We start from the raw sequence: 23,794 nt of genomic DNA, 5'->3' as shown, positions 1-23,794 counted from the left end.
TGTGTTCAACATGACATATTTATCAATTTTACCACTAGTCGCGTGGTTAAGCATTCAACAAATTTGATAAACAACGAGTAGTAATCTACACATGTTTCAACACTAGCTAGACGATCAATTTAAATACACAGTTGCCAATCGAGTGCTGGTGCTAAAATTAACATGGTAATAGGTGATAAATAGTACAATGAGTACAGTGTAAAAGCTCCGTTTCGCTAAAACGCTAAGAATCTGTCTAATGGCGCATTCAATTTGTCGTTTTAAATTTTATCGCTGCTGCAGAAAATGGATGATGGTGTTTGGAACTGCGCTCGGTTTATTTTAGGTTATTGTTGGTGTTTGGCGAGATCAACGGAGAGAAGCTTTATGAATACGACCGTCTGATGTCTAGAAAGTTTTAAGAAAAAAATATACATTTGCTAGGAATGTAATTCTGAAAGATTGTTTTTTCATACGAAATAAATTACAAAAAAAAATCACAATTGTTGATAACTTAAGAAAATGATCTTGACTCATGTTCTCAAAACTGCACAAATCCACTTCATTCAAATTACTCATAATTTCGGCAAACCGTTGGTGATTTGTTTTGTGTGACCACACACGTTGTTACCTACGGAGTTCTTTTTTCCCAGTTCAGCAGAACCATTGACAAATTTAGAAACACAAAACAGCATTAATAGCTTTCCAAATTGGTAGGAACAATACAGTTTCAATCAACACACTAACAATATAAATCGATGCTAACGTTCGAAGAAAATATTTCTTATATGGCGACCGTCAAAAATGGTTTCATCAAGTTTTGAGGAGGTCCCATGAAATATGGCGTTGCTTTTATTAGTTAAGCGTCAAGCGACTGTTACGCGATAACCGACACTTTTATCGGTTGAAGGCATGGATGGCGCTTTTGGAAGCAAGCTTGATTCCAGTATCAAATTAGCAATTCAGTCGGCATTCAGACATTTCGACTCCTACGCATCCCGTTCGGTGTTAATGATATGTATGCTTCCTACTTCAACAGTTGTTTGATCGGTCGGACGTGATTTGCGATTGTGGAGGAAGAAACGATTGTTTTCTGGTTCTGTCTTAACTCTAAGAACCTACGATATGTTATGAACTAAAATTACTTGCCCACTATAAATGAAGCCAAATCTTCGGAAATTTTAGTTTTTTCTCATGTATTTACTCTCTAAGTTTAACAAATTTACCTAAATTTTACTACGAATAATACTGAAAACTGTGACTACAAAAAGTAAAAGAACACTGATCTTATTTGCTTTACATCCGGAATTCATTCTCACAAACTTTCTTCCCCAAATGGCGAAGGTTAGTAGATCTTGACGGGGCTCCAGCAACCGAAACTGGATTTCCTTCATTAGCTCACTGAAATCAAAATTTAAAATAAAGTCAATAAAAATACAACAAACACAAAAAACATTCTTACAAATCATCAGTAAACACCCGCTCGATGTACTCAAATTTGTCCACCTCCAGCGGCAGCAAGCTAGTGTCCACACTGTTTGGAAGCGTAAACATTTGGGCGCTGCCGGAAAATACGCCCTCGATGTGGAGTCCGTTGAACAGAACCGAATTTGCTACCGTTGAAGAGTTGGGGAATCGTACGGCACAGGTTTCCAAAGTATCTCCGGAGCATGCCATAATGGCGCACACCGATATCAGCCCCTCGCGATTTCCGTTGAATACCCGGCGACCTTCCCGGACGGCAAATCGGTATCGGTAGAAGTCCTAGAAGAAAATTTATGGAAGGATTAGTTTCGGGTAAACGCTTAAAAAACGAGTGGCCTGAAACCCCGAACGCGGCAATGAATTACTGTTTTTTTTTCTCGAACGATGGACTAAAATTTTGGTTTAATGAGCCGTTTTTTAAAGATTCGCGATATGTGTTCTTATGGCTCAATCAATAGCGAATCCGTTTTAAAAGTGAATTCGATTTAAATGTGTTAAATTTTTCATTAAACCAATGGTAAAGGTATCCTTAAAGCGTGGTGTGGTTTTTAGGAAGAAATTCGGGAGCGTACGGATAAAAACTTTGTTATTTAAATTCGTATGGTTTGGCTCTTCCATATCATAGATTTTTGGTTGAACCCATAATTTTGCTTAATCAACATCGATTACTACGAACAAACTAGCTCTTATGTGAAGTTGATACTTGTTGATGAAATAGCAAAACAATAATTGTTATTTCATTCAGAAAAAAGAGAAAAAACCGAAGAAGGAAGTGTTTTTTTTATTTTTTATTTTGAGAAAATGTCGAAAGTCAGCAGGGAGAGGAAAGTTAAGTATTTTTTTTTTCTGAAGTTGATTTTTATGTTCTTACACAGTCCTCATTAGTTCAGTCTGTGGTTCAGTCCAGATACATCCACTTGCTCCACTTGATACAGCGAGCATTCCTTGATGAATATCTAAGTGAGGGAAAACAACGGACAGAAAGCCAAGTCTCTGTCACCAAATCAATTATGTCACGTAATTTTAAAGGTTTTTTTTTCCAATATTCGCATTGTTGGAGTTGGATAAAACATCTTTAAGGTTGATTTTGATTTTTTTTTGTTAGTTTCTGGGCCATGAGGGCGGCTTTCTTAGCAAGTTTTAAAAATAATCCTCCTGGAACGCGTTATAATTAAGTATTTGTGGTTATTTAATTTTGAGCATGTAGTGATTGTGTTAATTCGAGCAAAAATTCACTGTTCAGAATTGGGCATGGGCCTGCTAAAAAGAATAAAGCTTTCTCATTACTCTTACACAGATTTCCATAAGAATGACAGCTTATCGGAGTGAAATTGGAGTGAAGGCTATCGCTTTCTCTGTTTAACTCATGAGAAATCGTATACCGGGAATGCGAGCGCGCCCATCGCCAATTGAGAGTGTGGCTGATGTCAAGCTGAGGCGACAAGCAACGCAACCTTTAACGCAACGTTCACCCGACAAACCAGCTCTCATTTGATCTCCATGGAAAAAGCGCAGACCTGTCATGCTGAGCGCATTGGAAAGCGCGACAAAGCTGATGCCAGGGTGTTTTGTAGCGCGACAAATAGGAAATCCAATGAGGATATTTTTTTTCTTTTAAAACAGTGATTTCGTGTTTCAACCACAATAATTCGAAGATCCTTCCAAATTTGTGATAATAAACTAAATAATATCTGAATCGACAAGAAAATTTTCAGAAATTCTTGGTTCCCGCAAAAAAAAAAACAAGGAATTTTGTCGGTTCAAATTTCGACATTCTTGCAATGATCTGATAAGTTTTTGACGGTTCCCGAAAGAAAGGAGACGATTCAAAGCATTATCAGATGTAAAGAAGTGATGATTTGTTGGGAATTTCAAAGCGACATGTCGCGCCAGCATGACATCCCAATGCGTTGCAACGCTTCCTTATTGGAACGTGTTGCGTTGCTTGTAGCTTCAGCATGACATCAGCCTGTGAACCGTCAAGCGTACGCGTATAACAAAACATAAACAATCATAAATAGCCCTAGTCGGATCGAGTTCTTTTGCGACCGTGTTACCGTATAGACGTGTTTCTCTTCTCTCTACTCGCTAGTTCGCGTGTGAAGCTTTATTTTGCGATAGTTTCACAATCACGGACGACCTTTTTAAAAGATTTTTTGTTTCCTTTTTCCGACGACTTGAAATTTTGAATCCGAGTTGCGAGTGATTTCTCCACCACTATGGTACATTCAAATCCACCGGGGGTGGAACAAGCCCACACATCAAAATCAAACAACAGTCGCACCATTCCACCCTGGATGGATCCCAAGGGAATGTGTATGGTGACATACAGTTCCTGTTATTGAAAGCTGTGGAAAATAGCAAACTTCCGACAAACGCATTTATTGTGTCGAAGTCAATCGATCGCGCCGTGGGACGGATTGATGGTGCCAACCCAATCAACGACGGCGAAGCATATCTTAACAAATTAAGAAGCCCTGAACAAGCTAATAAACTGAATAAATTGTCTGAGCTAATAGATGGAACTAAGATTACTATTGTTTCCCATCCTACACTCAATACTTGTCAACGAGTTGCCTGAACTGTGGTGAAGCCCCGACACACACAGATTGTTCCAAAGACCTACACTGCCTAAATTGCGACGGAGCACACTCCGCCATGAACCGCATTTGTCCAGTTCAGAAGGAGGAGCAGGATATCGTGAAAATTCGAGTGGACTTGGGAATTTCTCAAGCAGCTGCAACAAAAGAGTTCCGAAGCCGCCAAGCCGCTGCTCAAAACAGAAATAAAATCCAACAGCGCCTCGCCATCCCGCCAATGAACGAAGACTTTAAGGGCCTACGCATCCGCAAGCTTGAGGAAGAAGTTACTCAGCTTATCGCCCGACTGGAACTGCTACAACGAAGCCCCGGAACTGAATCAAGCACGGAAACCGAAACGGACAATTCTAACACTACCGTAGTTACAGATAATAGTCAAAACAGCACCACTTCAACAAGAAATCGACGTACCCGAAAGTCAAAAGATGACAAATCAACCCAACAAGCAACAACACCCAAAAACAACGCCTGGAACTAAGAAACCGACCGGGTTCATCAAAAACACTCAGCAATGGTCCCCCTTTACCCCAACAGATCGGTAAGTCCAAACAGAACCAACAACAAAAATAAAATTACACGACCACAACGTGGACCCAAATATCACCCCGTTCTCCCAACAAGCAATCTTCCCAACAAACAACAAACCCAGTAGTCTCATCCACTATACTGCCCTAAACGGTCCACAAAATCCATCTACTTCCAACAATAGAACTCCAACCTAAAAAAGAAAACTTACCCTCGCTCTTCAGTGGAATTCGCGAGGCTTAAGAACTAGAACATCCGAGATACAAATACTGATTAAAAAAACATTCCCCCGTGGTTCTCGCCCTGCAAGAAACTCTAACCTACCAAAGAAAAATTCTCTCAAAATCATATTAAAGGATGCAAACTCCATTTAAGCATAAACCATGGGCAAGGATCTGGTCTTGCAATAAAATATGGTTACCCTTACAAAACGATTCAAATCAACTCATCACTCAACGTTGTCTGCATTCGCCTGGAATCCCCTATGAAAACCACTATCGTTTCACTCTACTCAACACCCATTAAATCACTTGACGACTATTCACGAGAATTCGAAAAGCTGTACGAACAACTTCCTCAGCCAGTTTTTAACTTAGGGGATTTAAATGCACATTCTTACAACTGGGGTAGTTCTCGGACCGAAAGAAAAAGCTCTTTTTAGAAAATTTTTGCTCCGCCAACAATATCAACATACTCAACAATTCTCAGCCCACACAAATTGACCCTATATCTGGCAACACTTCAGCCCTGGACCTGAGTCTAGTAACTTGGAACCTGACCTAAAAATTTAGTTGGAGGACTCTAGAAGACACACACGGTAGTGACCACATTCCAATAATACTGTCAATAGAACACTCTTCTCCTCAAGTTGCCACTGCCACCCGACCACGGTGGAAATACGAACACACTGACTGGATAGGATACCAACTTGGAATTGAACGTGCTCTAGATGGAAACCCCCCGCACACTGCCGAATTCTTTACCAATCTACTATTCGAAACAGCTAATCAATTCATACCCCGAACTAGTGGAATACCTGGAAAACAATCCGTCCCTTGGTGGGGTTCAGAAGTCAGGGCTGCCATCAAACTTCGGAGAAGAAAACATCGCGCACTACGACGCCTTCCTAGTGATGACCCCAGAAAAGACCTTGCTCTTAAAGGCTGCACGATCTGCTGCCCGAACTACTATCAAAACTGCCAAAAGCAACAGCTGGAGAGAATTTGTCGAAGAAATAAATCCCGAAACCCCATCTGCCAAACTCTGGGACAGGATCAAACGACTAGGTGGCTCAAACCGCACCAGCCGTTATCATCTCCTACTTGGATAACAATATTCTAACAATCCCACTTTACTGGCCGAATCATTTTGCGAACATTTCGCTTCTGTTGCATCTTCAAACTTTGATTCCAATTACCATTATCCTATCGATTTTAGAACAGATTTAGTATTCGATTACCATTCCGATTTTACTCTTCAAGACCTAGAAAACGCTCTCCGTAAAGTAAAAGGGCGCTCGGCTGGACAAGATGAATTCGGGTATCCCCTTTAAAAAATCTCCCACTCATTGGAAAAATCTCTTTCCTTAAAATAATCAATGAAATCTGGCAGAACGGAGCTGTCCCAACGCAGTGGAAAGAGGGATTAATAACCCTCATCCCCAAGCCCAGGCAAGACCTGCATCTCATAAACAGTTACCGCCCAATAACACTTTTGGACTGTTCGGGAAAAATACTTGAGCGCATGGTCAAGAAACACCTGGTATCCGTCCCTAAAGTAAACAACCGTTTAGACTCTCGACAATATGGTTTTCGCCCTGGATGTTCCATGGATGGCCATCTTACCACTCTTGAAAACATTCTCCCCGGTGCTCTTGAAAGCGGACACCACATCGAATGCTTGTGCTTGGATCTCTCCAAAGCCTTCGATAGAGTACACCGACACCAAATACTGTCTACGCTAAAGAACTGGGGTATTCTAGGAAGAATGGGAAATTTCGTTCAAAGCTTCCTAACCGACCGTAAAGCGAAAACATTCATCGATGGCAAACTGTCCTCCTCTCGCCAAATAGCAAATGGTGTTCCTCAAGGATCTGTGTTGGCCCCAACCCTTTTCCTAGTAGCGATGCAATCTTTATTCGAGAATGTCAAAGTCCTGGCATACGCGGATGTCATCACTCTTATGTCGAAATCCCCTTTCTCTAAACTATCTCGAAAGAAATTACAACTGGCACTCGATAAAATAGATGAATGGGCTCCAAACATGGGCCTCATATTTGCTCCGGAGAAATCTCATCTGATCCATTTGAGCAATAGGAAAAAAAGACTAAACCGTCTCCCTCCACTTAAACTGGACAACAAAGTCATCCCTGCTGCCCACACCGCCCGTATCTTGGGTGTCTGGCTAGACGATAAACTTAAATTTATAGCCCACGCCAATCAGGTTCGCAAATCTTCGACACCAAAACTAAATATCCTCAAGAAAATATGCAGTGCCTGGGGCGCAGGTTCCCGAGAGTTTTTGTTCAGATTTCTAAATGGATGGCTATTGCCCACCATGCTCCACGGCTTCGGATTATACAGCCGCGGGGGCGACCACACCCACAAACGCTTAGAACCAATCTACAACCAAGCTGTTCGCATCATAAGCAGGGATGGAAGAAAATCTCTTCTAGCGACTTTTGAGCAGGGAGCGACCAACCGTAGAACACATTCAAATCGCCCTAGCTAGCGATGCTCTCTGCTCTGTTACTGTTATGTGGGGAGATCTCCGAGAGTGGCGAGTTACCACAATCTTAGAAAAGCAAGATAAAAAGAAAGTCCTTGATGAGCGCACTCGCTTTGCCTTCCAATATCGTACGTACGGATTGTTGTGAGTGGTTGCAACAAAATGCGAATCTCTAAACGTACAGATCTTGACTAAGCACAGATCGCGACATGTACAACTTGCGATCGGATCCCATCATAGCGTTAAGATTGTATTTTTTTTGGAAGATTCAAAGAGAAGCTCTTGCTCGCAACAACATTTGTGTGTTGCTCGGTCGTTTGTTTGGAGTAGGGGACCATGCCCTATTATGCGCCACCTAAGCGAATCGCTGATTTTCTATGTATTCCACGTACAAATTGTGTTAAAAGTGGGTGCAATCGTTGAAGAAAATTGTTTTCTACAAATGCCTATGATTTTTTATTACTCAAATTGCTTTAGTTGCTTCAAAAACTTGATTTTTAAAAACCTTATTCAAAGCCACAGAACAAAACTGTGTTGCAAATACGCGCCGCCGTGTATTCAATACGCGCCTGGCAGCCGAACACACCCGAAAGCACCGAAGACCGAAAACACACCAATACTTACAGACACTTTGAATGGAAATAAAATCAAAATGGACTAATAAAAATAAAAAAAAAAAATAAAAGTAGATTTTTTGGGCTGAATTATCGCTCAAAATAAGGTTTTAGACTTTTTGTTCATTATCAATGAAAATTGGCCTTTTTGAAAAATTAATGCTATTTTCAGCCTACTACGATTGGCGCGTTATAACGAGCGCATGGGCCGTGATAAAACATACCCATAAAAAGCATACCATAGCGAGTTCGGTATAATTTTTAAGCATTAAATCGTAGTTTAGATTCTCCTCTATCGATGTGTCAGAAAATATTGTCATATTCGTTTTTCTCTGCTTGGTGACACCTTATTGAAAGTGTTTTAAAATTTAGATCGAAATGAAGAAAAACCTAAATTGTGAAATTATCACGACACAGGAGCATTTTAAGGAGAAATTCATACTTGCCATGACCAATCACAGCATTTAGAACAAATTGGTAATATTTTGCAGGCTTAAAATGCTTCAGATTCTTCAAAACAAGGGTGGCGCGTATTAGCCACATGGGGCGTTATATGAACTTTTCCCCTAGTACGCAACAGCAATTAATAAGATAACAAGCCTTGGAATGTTATATAGCATAAGATGAAAAACAATCCAAATGATGAGGGGAGGGAAGGGGGGGGGGGATGGGCGGAAGGTTGTGGTTGGAAAACTGGGTGAAATCTGTTGCAAGAAGTAAAAATCTACAAAAAAAAATCCACAAAAATGAAAGAAATTTCGAAAAAATAGAAATAGTTTTTAAAAAAATTGACATTCAGAATCTATTGACTTTATCGGCTTTTTTGATGTTCTGTGTTGAAACGGTGTGCTAATTTTCAGCACTGTTTTTAGACTTCCTTTCTGTTTGATGCCCGATGGTTACCGACGAAATAGCAAAAAAAAATTGTATGCAACTCGTTGTTAAAATCGAATTTTTCATCACACGGTAACCCTCGTTAGATTAATCCTCGACTCGTGCTGAAAAATCTACTTTTCGCAACTTGTAGCATAAATAAAAAAAGAAATAACTATTTGAAAAAATCATCGAGATTTCAATTTCTGAACTACATATTTACTTCGGCTTAGGTGCAGAATGTTAGTTACATAATTTGTTAAAAAATTTCAGAGGCATTTTTTAATTAGTAAAATTTAGCTGAAACAGTGTTGAAAAGTGCTTCTTTTCAACACTGCTTTTTCCATATGTAATCAATAGTATTAACTGGGTTAATTTAACACTTCGATGCTTGATTTTTATGTAAGTGTATTAAATTCTGTTCCATTTAAATAATACATGGGAACAACATTATCGGTGTCTATGTTAAAAACCTGATATTGAAAGAATTTCGCATCCTGAATCCAAATAATGTGTGGGATATTGATAAAATCAAACAATAATAACTTATGAAACAACATACTTTAGTATTTAAATTCTGCAAAGATTTTCAATTTTCAGAACAAGTAAAGAACTACGAATATTTTGATTTATGCCTTAAAATTAGCGTGGTTGAAAATTCTTTCAACATTAACATATAATCCAAACTATGAAAAATCATGCAAGAGAGACCCTTTCCAACTTTTTCTAAGAAGTCAAAATTACACGTGTTCTTAGAGAAAGTTTATAATTCAACTAAAACCTTTTATTTGAGCTTCTTCGAATCATCTATAGTTTTACCAAAAAGTGCAAATGAAATTTAAATGATTTTACTTATTTCTTTATTTTCCAAGTGTTGAACTTTGAATTCCAGATTTCAGATCTAGTAGAAAAAAACTAATTGTCCATTCAGCGCTTTTTAATTATTTTTGACACTTCGAAGAAAGGTGAATTTGGTAGCGTTGTGTATCTCATTTAAATTCTATGTAATAACATATCTCAATAGGTTTGTGCTGATTTTTGGGTTTTATCAGTTGAAGGTACTTTCGATTGAATGTCGTAAAATAATCGGAGATATTTCCACAAAAAAGAGTTAGAAGGCAATCAAGCAATTAAAATTGTGCCCTTATTTTATTTACGGTAATTAAAATCAATTTGAAATAACTCAATGTAATTGTATAATTAATAATCTGACAAGATTTTAAATCTTTTATGCCACAATAGTGGATTAAAAATGCATATTTAAAAGAAATGAATAATAACTTAAAGGTTTCTACGAAATTGATGTGTTTGTATTTAAACAAAAAAAGTCTAATGATTTTTTTATTTGATAATTTTGGTTTTTGCAGATCTAGATTATTCATTTCTTCGAACTTTTGTTAACCAATTTTGTAAGACGAGATGTCAAACTCGAATATCCACTAGCGATATGAACTTCTGATTGTCATTGGAAATAAATTGTTTAAATTGAATCAAAATTTAACCTTTTATTGAACAGAAAACAGAATAAGCGAGTTTTTGGCAATTTCAGATTATTAATAAAATTTTTTTTTTATGTGGACATAGGTCCATATTAGACCTTTCTTTAAAATCATATATCGGAGAATCTTGAAAATCACGAAGTCTTGGCGAATGCACTAAGAAAGAAAATCAGATATAGGCATGTAGACACGATTGTTGTCCAAAAATCACTTTAATGTTAAATTTCAATATTCAAAATTCAAACATTTATTTGAATTTTAATTGATTTAAAAGTTTTATGGAACAAAAATTTAAATCCTTCATTAAAAGTAATTCGTTTCAGAAGAAGAATTGTCGTGGTCGTAGAAAATTCGAAATGAAAATTTAAAAGAATATGCAATACTAAAAATGTCAAAGTCAAACAGTTTTTTGCAAAAAATTCACACATTCGTATATTGGTAAAAAAAAACCATCCATGTTCAGAATATAAAATTATACAATATAAAATTTAAGATTTTAATTCATATTTGCATTAACATTACAAAAGTAAGCAGCAGCTTTCATTTTCAAAAGAGTGATTCTGATTGTTTATGTTATAAGAAAATGCTAATTTATAAAATCAAAATTATTTTTAAGAAAAGTTTAATTATTTTAAGAAAGTGTAGCAAAGCGCTAGTGCTTGTATACAATAAACAAAGAACACAAAACATTTAACAAAAAAAACATTTTCATCAGTAAGTAATTTAATTGATAAGGGTTCCACGTCTCGAAAAAAATCTGTGAAGTTTGACGGAAGAATTTTATAAATATGGGAGTTTCCTGAAAATGAATTATAAAATCTAAACAGACTTGATATTTAAAAAAATAGTATAGTAAAAAGGTATATTTGAGGTATCAAATCAAGGTTTTAGTAAAGAAAAACTAGCTATATCAAACACAAACTGCGTTTAGAAAAAACGAATATGTTCTTCAAGTTTAGACGTTTGATATCACATCGTATCACGGAATCATAAAATCATCCTTATTTAAATCAGAAAAGTTTAATTGAGCTTTCAAACTGTCAACAGTTTTCAACAAAATGAGCAAAACTTTATCTTTATGTTCATATGTAGCGAACTGGTGCTGATACCTGTTCAAAGATTTAATGAAATATCATAAAATATCAATTAAATTATCATTAAAGAAAAGAGCACTTTCCCGGTGATTTGTGGAAACTTCCAGCTTTGAAATTCACGAAATTTTCCGGATTTTTCCTTATTCCCAAGCACCTCATTTTAACCAATTTGATTTTATTCCAGTTTTATCAGCTTCTGCTTGGAATTTTCAATACAAAAGTTAAAAAAATCAAATTAAAACCAATTCAAGGTAATTATTAATATAAGCGCTATGGTGATCTAAAACAAAGTAATAAATTTTGAATAAATCAGTTAAAACTCCCATGTCCGTGCGCTAAGCCAAAAGAAATTCTTCAACATGTGCCGGCCGACAGTTGAATTTCCATCCACGTCGCCTGTCATATGTTTAAGCTTCGTTTGCGCCATTCGATTCAGATCCGCAAGGATCTGTGTATGTAAGACACTCATTCTCAGCGAGCCAAGCGTACGTTGTGATTGGTTAAAGTTAGCTAGCAAAAAGGGTAGCTCTTCTCCCCGAGCTACACACAGTCTCAAAATGTGTTTGTCGGTATTCAACCATCATCGTTTCAATAAAAATCCTCTATCGAGGGGATATGATTTTGCTCTCGGTTTGTACAGATCGCGACTTGTACACTTGACGACTAAACGTTTGTCGGATCAAAATCTCTTCGATTCCATCCCTGATCATAAGTGGAGCTTTTCGAAGCAGCCCAATATCCTATCCAAAATCCAATCCTATCTAAAAATCTGATAGCAAAAGCTATTCGATGGCTGTCGTACGAGCGTGACTCCAACGTCCCAATGGTAAGACGTGTCGAAAGTTACCTGAATAAATATGGAGCATCTCTCCCTGACATTGCACCTCGCCCCGAACCAAGACTTAGCAAATTTAATAAAGCACTCCCGCAAATGGACATGAGTTTGCTCAACAAAATGCGAGCCGGAACAAGCCCAGCAGTTGCGCTACCACTATTTTACCAGCATGTTGAGTCCAAATACAAGAACCTAGCAAAACTCTACAGCTACGGATCTAAAACGATTGATGGCCGAGTCGGATGTGGTATATTCAGCGAAAAGGGAACCGCCGCACTTGCCCTACCATCCATATGTTTCGTATTCAGCTCTGAAGCGTACGCTATCCTGAGAGCTGCTGAAGACCTTTGCTCGCCATCAGGATCTGTTATTTTCTCCGACTCGGTAAGCGTTCTTAGAGCTGTCTTCTCTGGAAACACCAAACACTCTTGGATCATCACTTTATCCGACCTCGCTATTCAAAAAAGTATTATCCTATGCTGGATACCTGGTCACACCAACATCCCAGGCAACGAAGCAGCAGACCATCTGGCCAACGAGGGCAGTCAAACAGAACCGTTGAACATTCCCATTCCATGCACAGACGCCACTAGCTGGCTTAAGAAACACCTTTCTATATCCTGGAGCCATCAATGGAACGCCTGTACGGATGCCAAGTTAAGAAAAATTAAAAACTGCACTTCAGTTTGGACAGACCGGAAATCCTTCCTCGAATGGCGAATCCTTATTCGGTTGCGCATTGGGCACACTAGACTGACCCATGGATTCCTAATGGACAAAGGTGACCCTCCCTACTGTCAAGCATGCAACGTACCGAATTCCGTGAAACACATAATCATCCAATGCCAAGTATACCAGGAAGCACGAACAAACAGCGGATTGGCAACTAGCCTCAGATAAGCCCTATCGAACGATCCGGAAAACGAGGAAAAAGTTTTCTCGTTTCTTCGAACAACCAAACTTATTGCTGAAATATGAACAGTCAAGGGAAGGAAAACAACAACAAAATATACAAAAACAAAACAAAACAAAAAAATCTGCACAAGCCGAAGAAGGAGAAGGGATGAATCATTCGCGAAGATGAAAATCCCGGAAAAATGAAAACAACAACAACCTAGTCGGATCGGATAAAAAAGACTTTTATCCAACTCACATGCAACGGAAAATAAAGGTTCCTTCGAGGGAGCAGGGGGCACTAACAGAAGGTGGGCTCAATAAAGTAGAGCGACAGCGCTGAGCTCAAAGGAAAAATACACCATCTGATTTCAAGCCATTTGGGGGCACTGATAGTAGCAGAGAGAACAACAAAGCTGTTCTCTTACTTGATCCACGCGGGAGAAAAAAAAGAACGAAATCGTCTTTAAAATCTGCAAACATGGCAGAATTTTTATTATATCCGATTTAAACCATTTTATCCGACCTCGAGTAACGATTTTTATGACCTTTTACTTGCGTTAGTTGGAATCACGATTCGCAGTACCGTTTTTAATGACTTGAGTTATAATTTTTAATGCGATTTTATGTTTGCTGGGTCTTGCTTGGACGCCATTTTTAAATCTAAAGATCATATGTCGAAAGCTAAATAGAAGCATCACACAGAGTTCAGGTTTTTCATATGAATAGAAAATACTGGAACAGGATGACAAAAGAAGTTAATCGTTTAGCAGGGTGCGTGAATGGAATACAAATTCCTATCAGAAAAATGCATCAGCATGTATCAACGAACCCTAAGTTTCCCGAAAGTTCTAACCTCCCTGTGCAGGAAGACTGAAATGGTTTAGGAACCGCAGATTTTTAAGGCTGCTCCTGCTGATTGTATGTTTTAATTTAGCCTTCAGGTCGAAAAATAAGGATTGACTTAGAAAGCCTTCCCGTGGATAAAGACGGAATTGGCTCAGTAAGCGTAGATTTTTAAGGCTGTGGTTGTGGATTGTTTGTTTAGATTTGGCCTTCAGGTGGAAAAATACAAATTGACTTAGGAAGCGCAGATTTTTAAGACAGCTTTGTCGTGACTGATGGTTCTTTTTTTTTCACAACTATTACATCATCAACACAGATTCGTCAACTTTCTAAATATTCGACTCACTAAATTTGTCGCTTCTCGACGACGAGAACGATCCGCGCTTTATTACAACTCTTTACAAACTGGCTGTAAGCCGGTCGACCAAGCTTTTCTTTCCTCCGAGAGAACAGTCACGATCAGAAGCGCATACATATATGGAAGCATCCCATACGCAATGACTCTCTCGGATTTATTCTCTCACGATGATAGGAACGTGCGAAACCTATACTAGCCCACGTCTCGGAGTATATTGAGCTTTCGTAGCATGATTGATAACTTCCGTACACACTAAATTTCATGTACTGCTTCCCTAAATGTTTTTTTTTTATTATTAGTGTTTTTAATATCTTATAGCATTCAATTAATTATCAAGGTTCTAAACATTTAATATTATTTTTATACAGTTAACTCAAATTAAACTATACATCTATCAATATTCTCTACATTCGTCTTCACCTCTACTCCTTCCAGGTACGCAAAGTAACAATCATAAAAATGGATATTAGAAAATCTTTTAAGTTCTTTTTTATGAACATTTTTGTAAATATTCAATCAATAAATTATTATCCATTTAATCAAACTTTAAAAAGGAATGATCTTGTGATACCGTTTTCATTTTCAAGTCTCTTGAATGTAGAGCCCTATTCCATGACTTTTGTTTCGACACTCGCCTCATGATTTTCTGTTTTTATTTTTATTTACTATGGTTTCGTTTCCTTTCAAAAACTTCTTTCAAGATTCTTACCTCTTTGCTCCGAGCACTTAACTTTTGATTGTTGGAGTTTTTTTTCTGATTTTCTCCTCTTGACCCTCAATTTCTGTATATTTTCGTACTCTTAACTTTTGAGTTTAAACTCAATAACATTTCCATAAGTTTTCACTCCTCATTGTATACTCTGAACTCCTAACAAAATTTAGATCTTCTTTTTGTTGACCTGTGACACTTTATTCTTTCCCTTTTTTGTAACCCTCGCTATTCATTTTTTTTATTCTGGATTATTCTTGAGTCTTAATTTTTAATCTTCACCCTGACTCTGAATCTTAGCTATTTATCCTTTACTCTTGAATTATAGACTCTTCACAATTTTTTTCATATACTTATGTTTTATTTTTATTCTTTCAACCTCACTTTTGACTATTGATTTTTTTTTTGATTCAAGACTATTTACTTAAGACTTTTATTGTTGGGGGGTAGGGGGTCAACGACCTTTTCACTCTGCACCTTACCGTCTGGCTTAATTGATGATAGCTGGTGCCGACGTTCCTCCGTCCAACATCGAAGGGGGGTTGATGGTGGGATCCCAAATTTTCTTGTGGCTATTACTGGCCCCTGCTGCATGCAATTATAAGCAGGGTGGGCCGGTCATCCGTTAAACAAGAACACGCGCACTTAGGAAGTTAAACACAAATTCGACTTAACAATTTATTCTTAATTTAACTTAAACTATTTGAGCAATAAACAACACGATACAAGCGTGGTTACAACGACAACGGGCGGTGACTTAGGCTGGACTGTCTTGCCAATCGTCTACTACCAGCCAGCCAGCCGGTTGTGGTGAGTTTCATCTTCGTGGAGAGGATCGCTGGGCTATTGTTCTGCGATCGTGAAAAACTTCTCCAAACGGCCCACCGCACCGACAATGGGGGGGCATTGATGGGCTGCGATCAGTAGCGTACCTAGGAGCGATCACCTTCGTACATTTATTTTTAACTTTTGGATTTTTGACTCCTGAACCCTAATTCTTTACTGGTAATTCTTCATTCGAACTTTTGACTCTTGAATATTTATTCTTGATATTTATCATCATTTGATCCCTTGCCCTTAATTTTTGCTTGTTGTCTTTCAGTCGCAAATTTTTAACTTTTGAAGCCGTATACATTATCTTTGACTAAACGTTAAATATTTAATTCTTTTCTATTTTTAATGGACGTTTAACTCTTAATTTTTCTTCTACTTTAGACCCTTGAACGATTGACTTTGAAGTAAACTTTTTTTTTTCTGACACTGGACTTTACATTCTAGACTCTGTATTCCCGTTTTCAAATTTTTTAATTTTCGATTCTGATCATTCTTTTTGTGTTACTATTTCACTTTAACCATTGAATTCAATCAAATATTAAATACTCTGTTTTTTTTTTGTTTTTCACGATTTTAAACTTCTTTTTTTTTAATTCTGAATTCCTCATTCTTGGTTCCTGATTTATGCTTCTGGATTATTGACTTTCAAATAAAAACTTTTTGCTTTTGAATTTCTTTGTTTCTTCCTAAAACTTTTTATAATCTAACTTATTGCTCCATCTTAAAACTCCATCTTAAATGCCTTATCGATCCTCCACCAACATTTATTTTTTATATTATTGTTTTTTACTCTTGAATAACTCATAATTTTTAATTCTAAAAATTCATGAGTTAATTTTGATATCTTTTTGACTCTTGACTTAAAACAACATTTTTTTAATTCCTATTTCTAGATTCTGGTCTTATAAAACCATACTATTGACTCTTGACTTCTAACCATCGACCTGCAATGTTTCAAGCTTTGAAGTATTCTTGACTAATGAAGATAATCTTTTGAATCTCTTTTTCTGAATTCTGCCTTGCCAACTTGCCATTTTACTCCTTGATTTTTGATTTTACTTTTTTTCTATTCACAATATTTTCTTTATTGTGATTTTTTTCTTATTTCTTCACTTTTGGCTGTTGAGATCGTCAATATTTATTACTTTCAATTGTTTTTTAGATTGTTTGCTTATTTTCCTGGACTCGTTGAGTTATATTTTTTATTCTTTAGAAACATAAACTCTTAATTTTTTTTTTTACTTTAGAATAATTTTTTTGTTTTTTTTTATCCGGTATTTCCATCAACTCCTTTTTGCAAATTGTTATTTTTGTTTCTTTTTTGTGATTCTACACTCTAGTTTGTTGAATTCTTTTTCTTAACACACTGACTCATTCTAGACTTTTTATTATCTTTTTTTTGACTCTTAAAACTTAACTCATAACTACTGTATTCTCGATTATTGACTACTACATGAGTCACACTCGATTGTTTTTTGACTCTTGACCTTAAAGTTTTGATTTTCTATAATGAAGCAGATTGTCTCACTTGACACCCAAATTTTTACTTATATATTTGCTTATTCTTGACTCTTGGTTCTGGATTTATTTTTTAATTTTAACCAACAGCCTTTAATAATTAACTATTTATTCTCTTTTTTTTCAATTTTGGAACATTTTTAAATTCTTGATTTTAAAACCTCTACTTTCAATTGACATCTGACTTTTTCATGATACAGTTTTGGTTTTTTTTTTACTCTTGAATTGAAACTGTTGATTCCTTTATATTCTCTTCTTGTTTTTAAAATAATGATTCTCTAGATGTTTAGTTTTTGTCTTCTTGAAATGACTCTTGATTTTGTTCGATTGGTTGTCTTTTTTTTACACTTTCTTTTTTTTTCATAATTTTTTTGCACATAAACTGTTAGGCATTTTTCAGCATTTATTATATTCGTTCTACCCGCTAGGGACAGTAATTCACCCTAGTGGGAACTTTGGGGGAATTTTCCTATTCCAATAGGACTATATTTACATTTATTAATCCTTTCTACCAATTAGGGACTGTAATTCACCCTAGAGGGGATTTTTCCCCTTGGGGATTTTTCCTACCCCAACGGGACTATAATCACATTTTTTATTTACTTCTACCCGCTAGGGACTGTAATTCACCCTAGTGGGACCCTTTGGGGACTTTTCCTACCCCAACGGGACTATATTCACATTTTTTAATTACTTCTACCCACTAGGGACTGTAATTCACCCTAGTGGGACCCTTTGGGGACTTTTCCTACCCCAACGGGACTATATTCACACCCACTAGGGACTGTAATTCACCCTAGTGGGACCCTTTGGGGACTTTTCCTACCCCAACGGAACTATAATCACATTTTTTTTACTTACTTCTACCCACTAGGGACTGTAATTCACCCTAGTGGGACCCTTTGGGGACTTTTCCTATCCCAACGGGACTATAATCACATTTTTTACTTACTTCTACCCACTAGGGACTGTAATTCACCCTAGTAGGACCCTTTGGGGACTTTCCTACCCCAACGGGACTATATTCACATTTTTTATTCACTTCTACCCGCTAGGGACTGTAATTCACCCTAGTGGGACCCTTTGGGGACTTTTCCTACCCCAACGGGACTATATTCACATTTTTTAATTACTTCTACCCACTAGGGACTGTAATTCACCCTAGTGGGACCCTTTGGGGACTTTTCCTACCCCAACGGGACTATATTCACACCCACTAGGGACTGTAATTCACCCTAGTGGGACCCTTTGGGGACTTTTCCTATCCCAACGGGACTATAATCACATTTTTTACTTACTTCTACCCACTAGGGACTGTAATTCACCCTAGTAGGACCCTTTGGGGACTTTTCCTACCCCAACGGGACTATATTCACATTTTTTATTCACTTCTACCCGCTAGGGACTGTAATTCACCCTAGTGGGACCCTTTGGGGACTTTTCCTACCCCAACGGGACTATATTCACATTTTTTAATTACTTCTACCCACTAGGGACTGTAATTCACCCTAGTGGGACCCTTTGGGGACTTTTCCTACCCCAACGGGACTATATTCACACCCACTAGGGACTGTAATTCACCCTAGTGGGACCCTTTGGGGACTTTTCCTACCCCAACGGAACTATAATCACATTTTTTTTACTTACTTCTACCCACTAGGGACTGTAATTCACCCTAGTGGGACCCTTTGGGGACTTTTCCTATCCCAACGGGACTATAATCACATTTTTTACTTACTTCTACCCACTAGGGACTGTAATTCACCCTAGTAGGACCCTTTGGGGACTTTTCCTACCCCAACGGGACTATATTCACATTTTTTATTCACTTCTACCCGCTAGGGACTGTAATTCACCCTAGTGGGACCCTTTGGGGACTTTTCCTACCCCAACGGGACTATATTCACATTTTTTAATTACTTCTACCCACTAGGGACTGTAATTCACCCTAGTGGGACCCTTTGGGGACTTTTCCTACCCCAACGGGACTATATTCACACCCACTAGGGACTGTAATTCACCCTAGTGGGACCCTTTGGGGACTTTTCCTATCCCAACGGGACTATAATCACATTTTTTACTTACTTCTACCCACTAGGGACTGTAATTCACCCTAGTAGGACCCTTTGGGGACTTTTCCTACCCCAACGGGACTATATTCACATTTTTTATTCACTTCTACCCGCTAGGGACTGTAATTCACCCTAGTGGGACCCTTTGGGGACTTTTCCTACCCCAACGGGACTATATTCACACCCACTAGGGACTGTAATTCACCCTAGTGGGACCCTTTGGGGACTTTTCCTACCCCAACGGAACTATAATCACATTTTTTTTACTTACTTCTACCCACTAGGGACTGTAATTCACCCTAGTGGGACCCTTTGGGGACTTTTCCTATCCCAACGGGACTATAATCACATTTTTTACTTACTTCTACCCACTAGGGACTGTAATTCACCCTAGTGGGACCCTTTGGGGACTTTTCCTACCCCAACGGGACTATATTCACATTTTTTCTTTACTTCTACCCACTAGGGACTGTAATTCACCCTAGTAGGACCCTTTGGGGACTTTTCCTATCCCAACGGGACTATAATCACATTTTTTATTTACTTCTACCCACTAGGGACTGTAATTCACCCTAGTGGGACCCTTTGGGGACTTTTCCTACCCCAACGAAACTATAATCACATTTTTTTTACTTACTTCTACCCACTAGGGACTGTAATTCACCCTAGTGGGACCCTTCGGGGACTTTTCCTACCCCAACGGAACTATATTACTATTTCCAGATCAAATTCTCAAATATTTAATTCATTACTCTAGAAAGTCCTTACCTCTGAAACATACACCTCTCCGAAACTAATTCACTAAACCAATTCACATAAACTACAATAAACCATCATAATCAACAACAATCATCACCCAAATCTATGCTACAAGCAACGCTTAAACACAAAGTATACAATTTTTGTCTAGCAGCCATTTTGAGAAACAGATGCATGTCGAAGCACCAAACGATAAGCCGTATCAATATTATGCACTTCCTTTCAGACAGTTCGCCATAATGGGCACAAAGCGCACGCCTACCAACCACGCCATTGTCGTGACTGATGGTTCTTTTTTTTTCACAACTATTACATCATCAACACAGATTCGTCAACTTTCTAAATATTCGACTCACTAAATTTGTCGCTTCTCGACGACGAGAACGATCCGCGCTTTATTACAACTCTTTACAAACTGGCTGTAAGCCGGTCGACCAAGCTTTTCTTTCCTCCGAGAGAACAGTCACGATCAGAAGCGCATACATATATGGAAGCATCCCATACGCAATGACTCTCTCGGATTTATTCTCTCACGATGATAGGAACGTGCGAAACCTATACTAGCCCACGTCTCGGAGTATATTGAGCTTTCGTAGCATGATTGATAACTTCCGTACACACTAAATTTCATGTACTGCTTCCCTAAATGTTTTTTTTTTATTATTAGTGTTTTTAATATCTTATAGCATTCAATTAATTATCAAGGTTCTAAACATTTAATATTATTTTTATACAGTTAACTCAAATTAAACTATACATCTATCAATATTCTCTACAAGCTTCTGCAGATTGTTTGTTTTGATTAGGCCATCCGGTGGATGAAGACGGAATTGGCTTAGGAAGCGCAGATTTTAAGGCTGCAGTTGTGGGTTGTTTGTTTTGATTTGGTTTTGCTGTAAATAAAGACGGAATTGGCTTAGGAAGCGCAGATTTTTAAGACTGCTGCTGCTGACTTTCTGCTTTAATTTAGCTTTACGCTGGAAAAAAAGACAGAAATGGCTTAGGAAGCGCAGGTTTCAAGGCAGCTTCAGCTGATTGATTTGATTTGGCCTTCCGGTAGAAAATTGCGCATTGGCTTAGAAAGTGCAGATTTTAAGCTTGCTGCTGATTGTTTGTTTTGATTTGGCCTCCCGGTGGATAAAGACGGAATTAGCTCAGGAAGTGGCAGACAGTACATTTGTAGAAATGAATTCAATTGGCAAACGAATAAATTTGAGTAACTATTGTAGGAAATGTATCATTGGAAAGGTTTGATTTCTCTAAAAAATCAATTATGCATAGATGGATCCAAAATAATCAGAGGGGGTTTTAAGCAAGGTTTGAACAGTCGTATACATTTTTGATTGTGAGTTGGAAAAGATGAGAGTTTTCAGATTATATGTAAATGTACTATTATAATAGGATGAGGACCATTTTAGGTTTTTTCTTTAAAATTCTCATAGACAATTAGTGACTTTACTTTTACCAGAAGCGATTTTTTTCTGTTTGCAATCTCAATCAGTATAATCGATTACTCATTTAAGCGCACCCATAACATTTTTTGTTTATTCATCAACAAAGCAATAGCAAAAGGAGATAAATGTAAGGCCTCCTTCTTTTTGATAACGCTAAATTACGTATCAAAGTACAGTTTGTTGCAAAGGCTATTTTGAGACTCATTCAGCCTCTGATAGGGTTTTTTTTATGTTTATGAGAAAGCTGCGCTTATCAGGCTGCGCGTGATTCAAATAATTCGACGTATGATTCATCTAATCGGGTTCAAACCTATGCTTCGTATTGGAGGCGTTGACTCTGGATAAACTCCTGCCTACGATTACCTGAATCCATAAATATCGTACGATTGTTTGGGGTTACCAGTTCGGTATATGTAGGTAATATATAATACAGAAATTTTCATGAATTAATCAAGACACAAAACAACAGTCTCAGCTGTTGTTTCGACTCGACAATTAATCTGTTCTGAAGTAGCACTGATCTAGGTGACAGATAAATGGTAAAATCTGAGATTCTACTCACCTGATCCGGTTCAACCTCCAGCACAGTGTAGTTCAAGGCAAAATCACAGCACAGACCATTTTGGCACAACGTTTTCCTGTAGGAACTGTTACTCTCCATGGGAAGTAGCTCTGTTTCGTAGATATCGATGGCATCACGTTTCAGCTTGAGATCATCCATTTCACTGGGAGTAAACTGAATCTTGGGTTGTTGCTCCAACGGTAATCCAAACCGATCCCTTTTCGGAACCCGTGCCACATAAAGTTTCCTGGAACAGTTGGAATTTTCACTTCACTTCACTTTGAACAAGTCACAAGAACTAACTTACTCTTCAGCTTTGTGATTCATCACCGAAACGATTCGACCTCGGCGTCCAGCGTAGATTCCGGTTCCGGTACTACCCAAATCCGGCTGACTAGCTCCGGAAGCTAACAAATTCACATTGTTGGCATAGGCCCAGGCTTGCTGGATCTGGACAGCCGTGAGAAAAGGAAGCTGCGAGAACCACATACTGGTGAAGATGAAATCCGTTACTCCATTACGAACCATCTGAATTGCAGGTTCTTCGAAGATCAAATCGTAACAGGTAAAAGTGCCGAAGGTGACCCCAAAATCGGTTTCGAAAGATACAATTTCAGGAATTGCCGTAATGTTCAAACCGCCTTCGTCGTAGAGATTGAACTTCCTGTATTTCCCGATAACTGTTCCATGTCGATCGAACACGACATTGGTATTGAACCGGTATAATTCATCGGATGGACAAGGTCGATCATCAAAAGGTTCTGGACAGCGTGCCTTCTCCACAAGATTGACTACTAGATACTTTCGACGATGTCGTGCCAAACAGGACATGTCTCTGACAACGGGTTCATAATGAAGGAGGTTACAAGGGGCTATCCGATCCCTCGGATCTGGTACAAATGAGGCCATTTCTGAAGAACTTAGGCCATATTCCGGGAACACCAAAATGTCTACGGGATCGGCCTCCACTGAATTGATGATCGATGCGTAACGTTGAATCGCTTGAGCCGTATAATTAGCCGGGGGTAGATCTTCTTTATCGGTGTAGTCGAACTCTACTACGCCGGCCCAGTAGTAGTCATCAGCTGGGGTCGAAATCTACGATTGAATAACAGTAGATTTATTTATAACCTTAACTATCTTTGAGCCAAACTTTACCTGACTACTGAATGTTAAGCAACCTAAAAGGACTAAAAATCTCACAATCGACTCCATTCCTCGGGTCCTTCTACTCACGAAAGTCCACCTTTGACTGAACCTGGTACGTGATTGACTCGAAATAACCTTACCTGAAGGTAGTCCACCATGGTAATTATTTACCGATTTTGTTTTCGGTAGTTTAGACCTATGATGGCAGATGACGGAAATTTTGGAGATAAGAGCGGTCGGAGGAAGCAAAATGCAATCCTAGATAAGTTTTTCTTTCGGATTTGAAAATATCAAACAGATTAGGAATTCTATCAGTTGTCCAAACGAGGCAGAGATTAGGTCAAATTGTTTGTATTGCCAAATAGGTTTATCAGCTGATTTAGGGACTGTGATTTTATGAATGAATCG

General features: G+C 38.1%; 1 protein-coding gene across 1 annotated transcript; it reads right to left on the bottom strand.

The window, feature by feature from the left end:
• Nucleotides 1-1,192: 1,192 nt before the first annotated feature.
• LOC129747098 (vanin-like protein 1) lies at nucleotides 1,193-23,531 on the bottom strand. The gene is made up of 5 exons (XM_055741120.1): nucleotides 23,396-23,531; nucleotides 22,545-23,335; nucleotides 22,238-22,484; nucleotides 1,442-1,743; nucleotides 1,193-1,380 (listed from the first exon to the last, which is right to left on the bottom strand). Exons 1-5 carry the CDS (start codon nucleotides 23,450-23,452, stop codon nucleotides 1,206-1,208), a joined length of 1,572 nt encoding a protein of 523 aa, XP_055597095.1. The 5' UTR covers nucleotides 23,453-23,531; the 3' UTR covers nucleotides 1,193-1,205.
• Between the last annotated feature and the right edge of the window lie 263 nt (nucleotides 23,532-23,794).

Source organism: Uranotaenia lowii, chromosome 2 (genome assembly GCF_029784155.1).
Source record: "Uranotaenia lowii strain MFRU-FL chromosome 2, ASM2978415v1, whole genome shotgun sequence".
NCBI classification, from domain to species: domain Eukaryota; kingdom Metazoa; phylum Arthropoda; class Insecta; order Diptera; family Culicidae; genus Uranotaenia; species Uranotaenia lowii.
The sequence above is the reverse complement of the archived record's forward strand: the minus strand, read 5'-3'. Positions and strand labels throughout refer to the sequence as shown.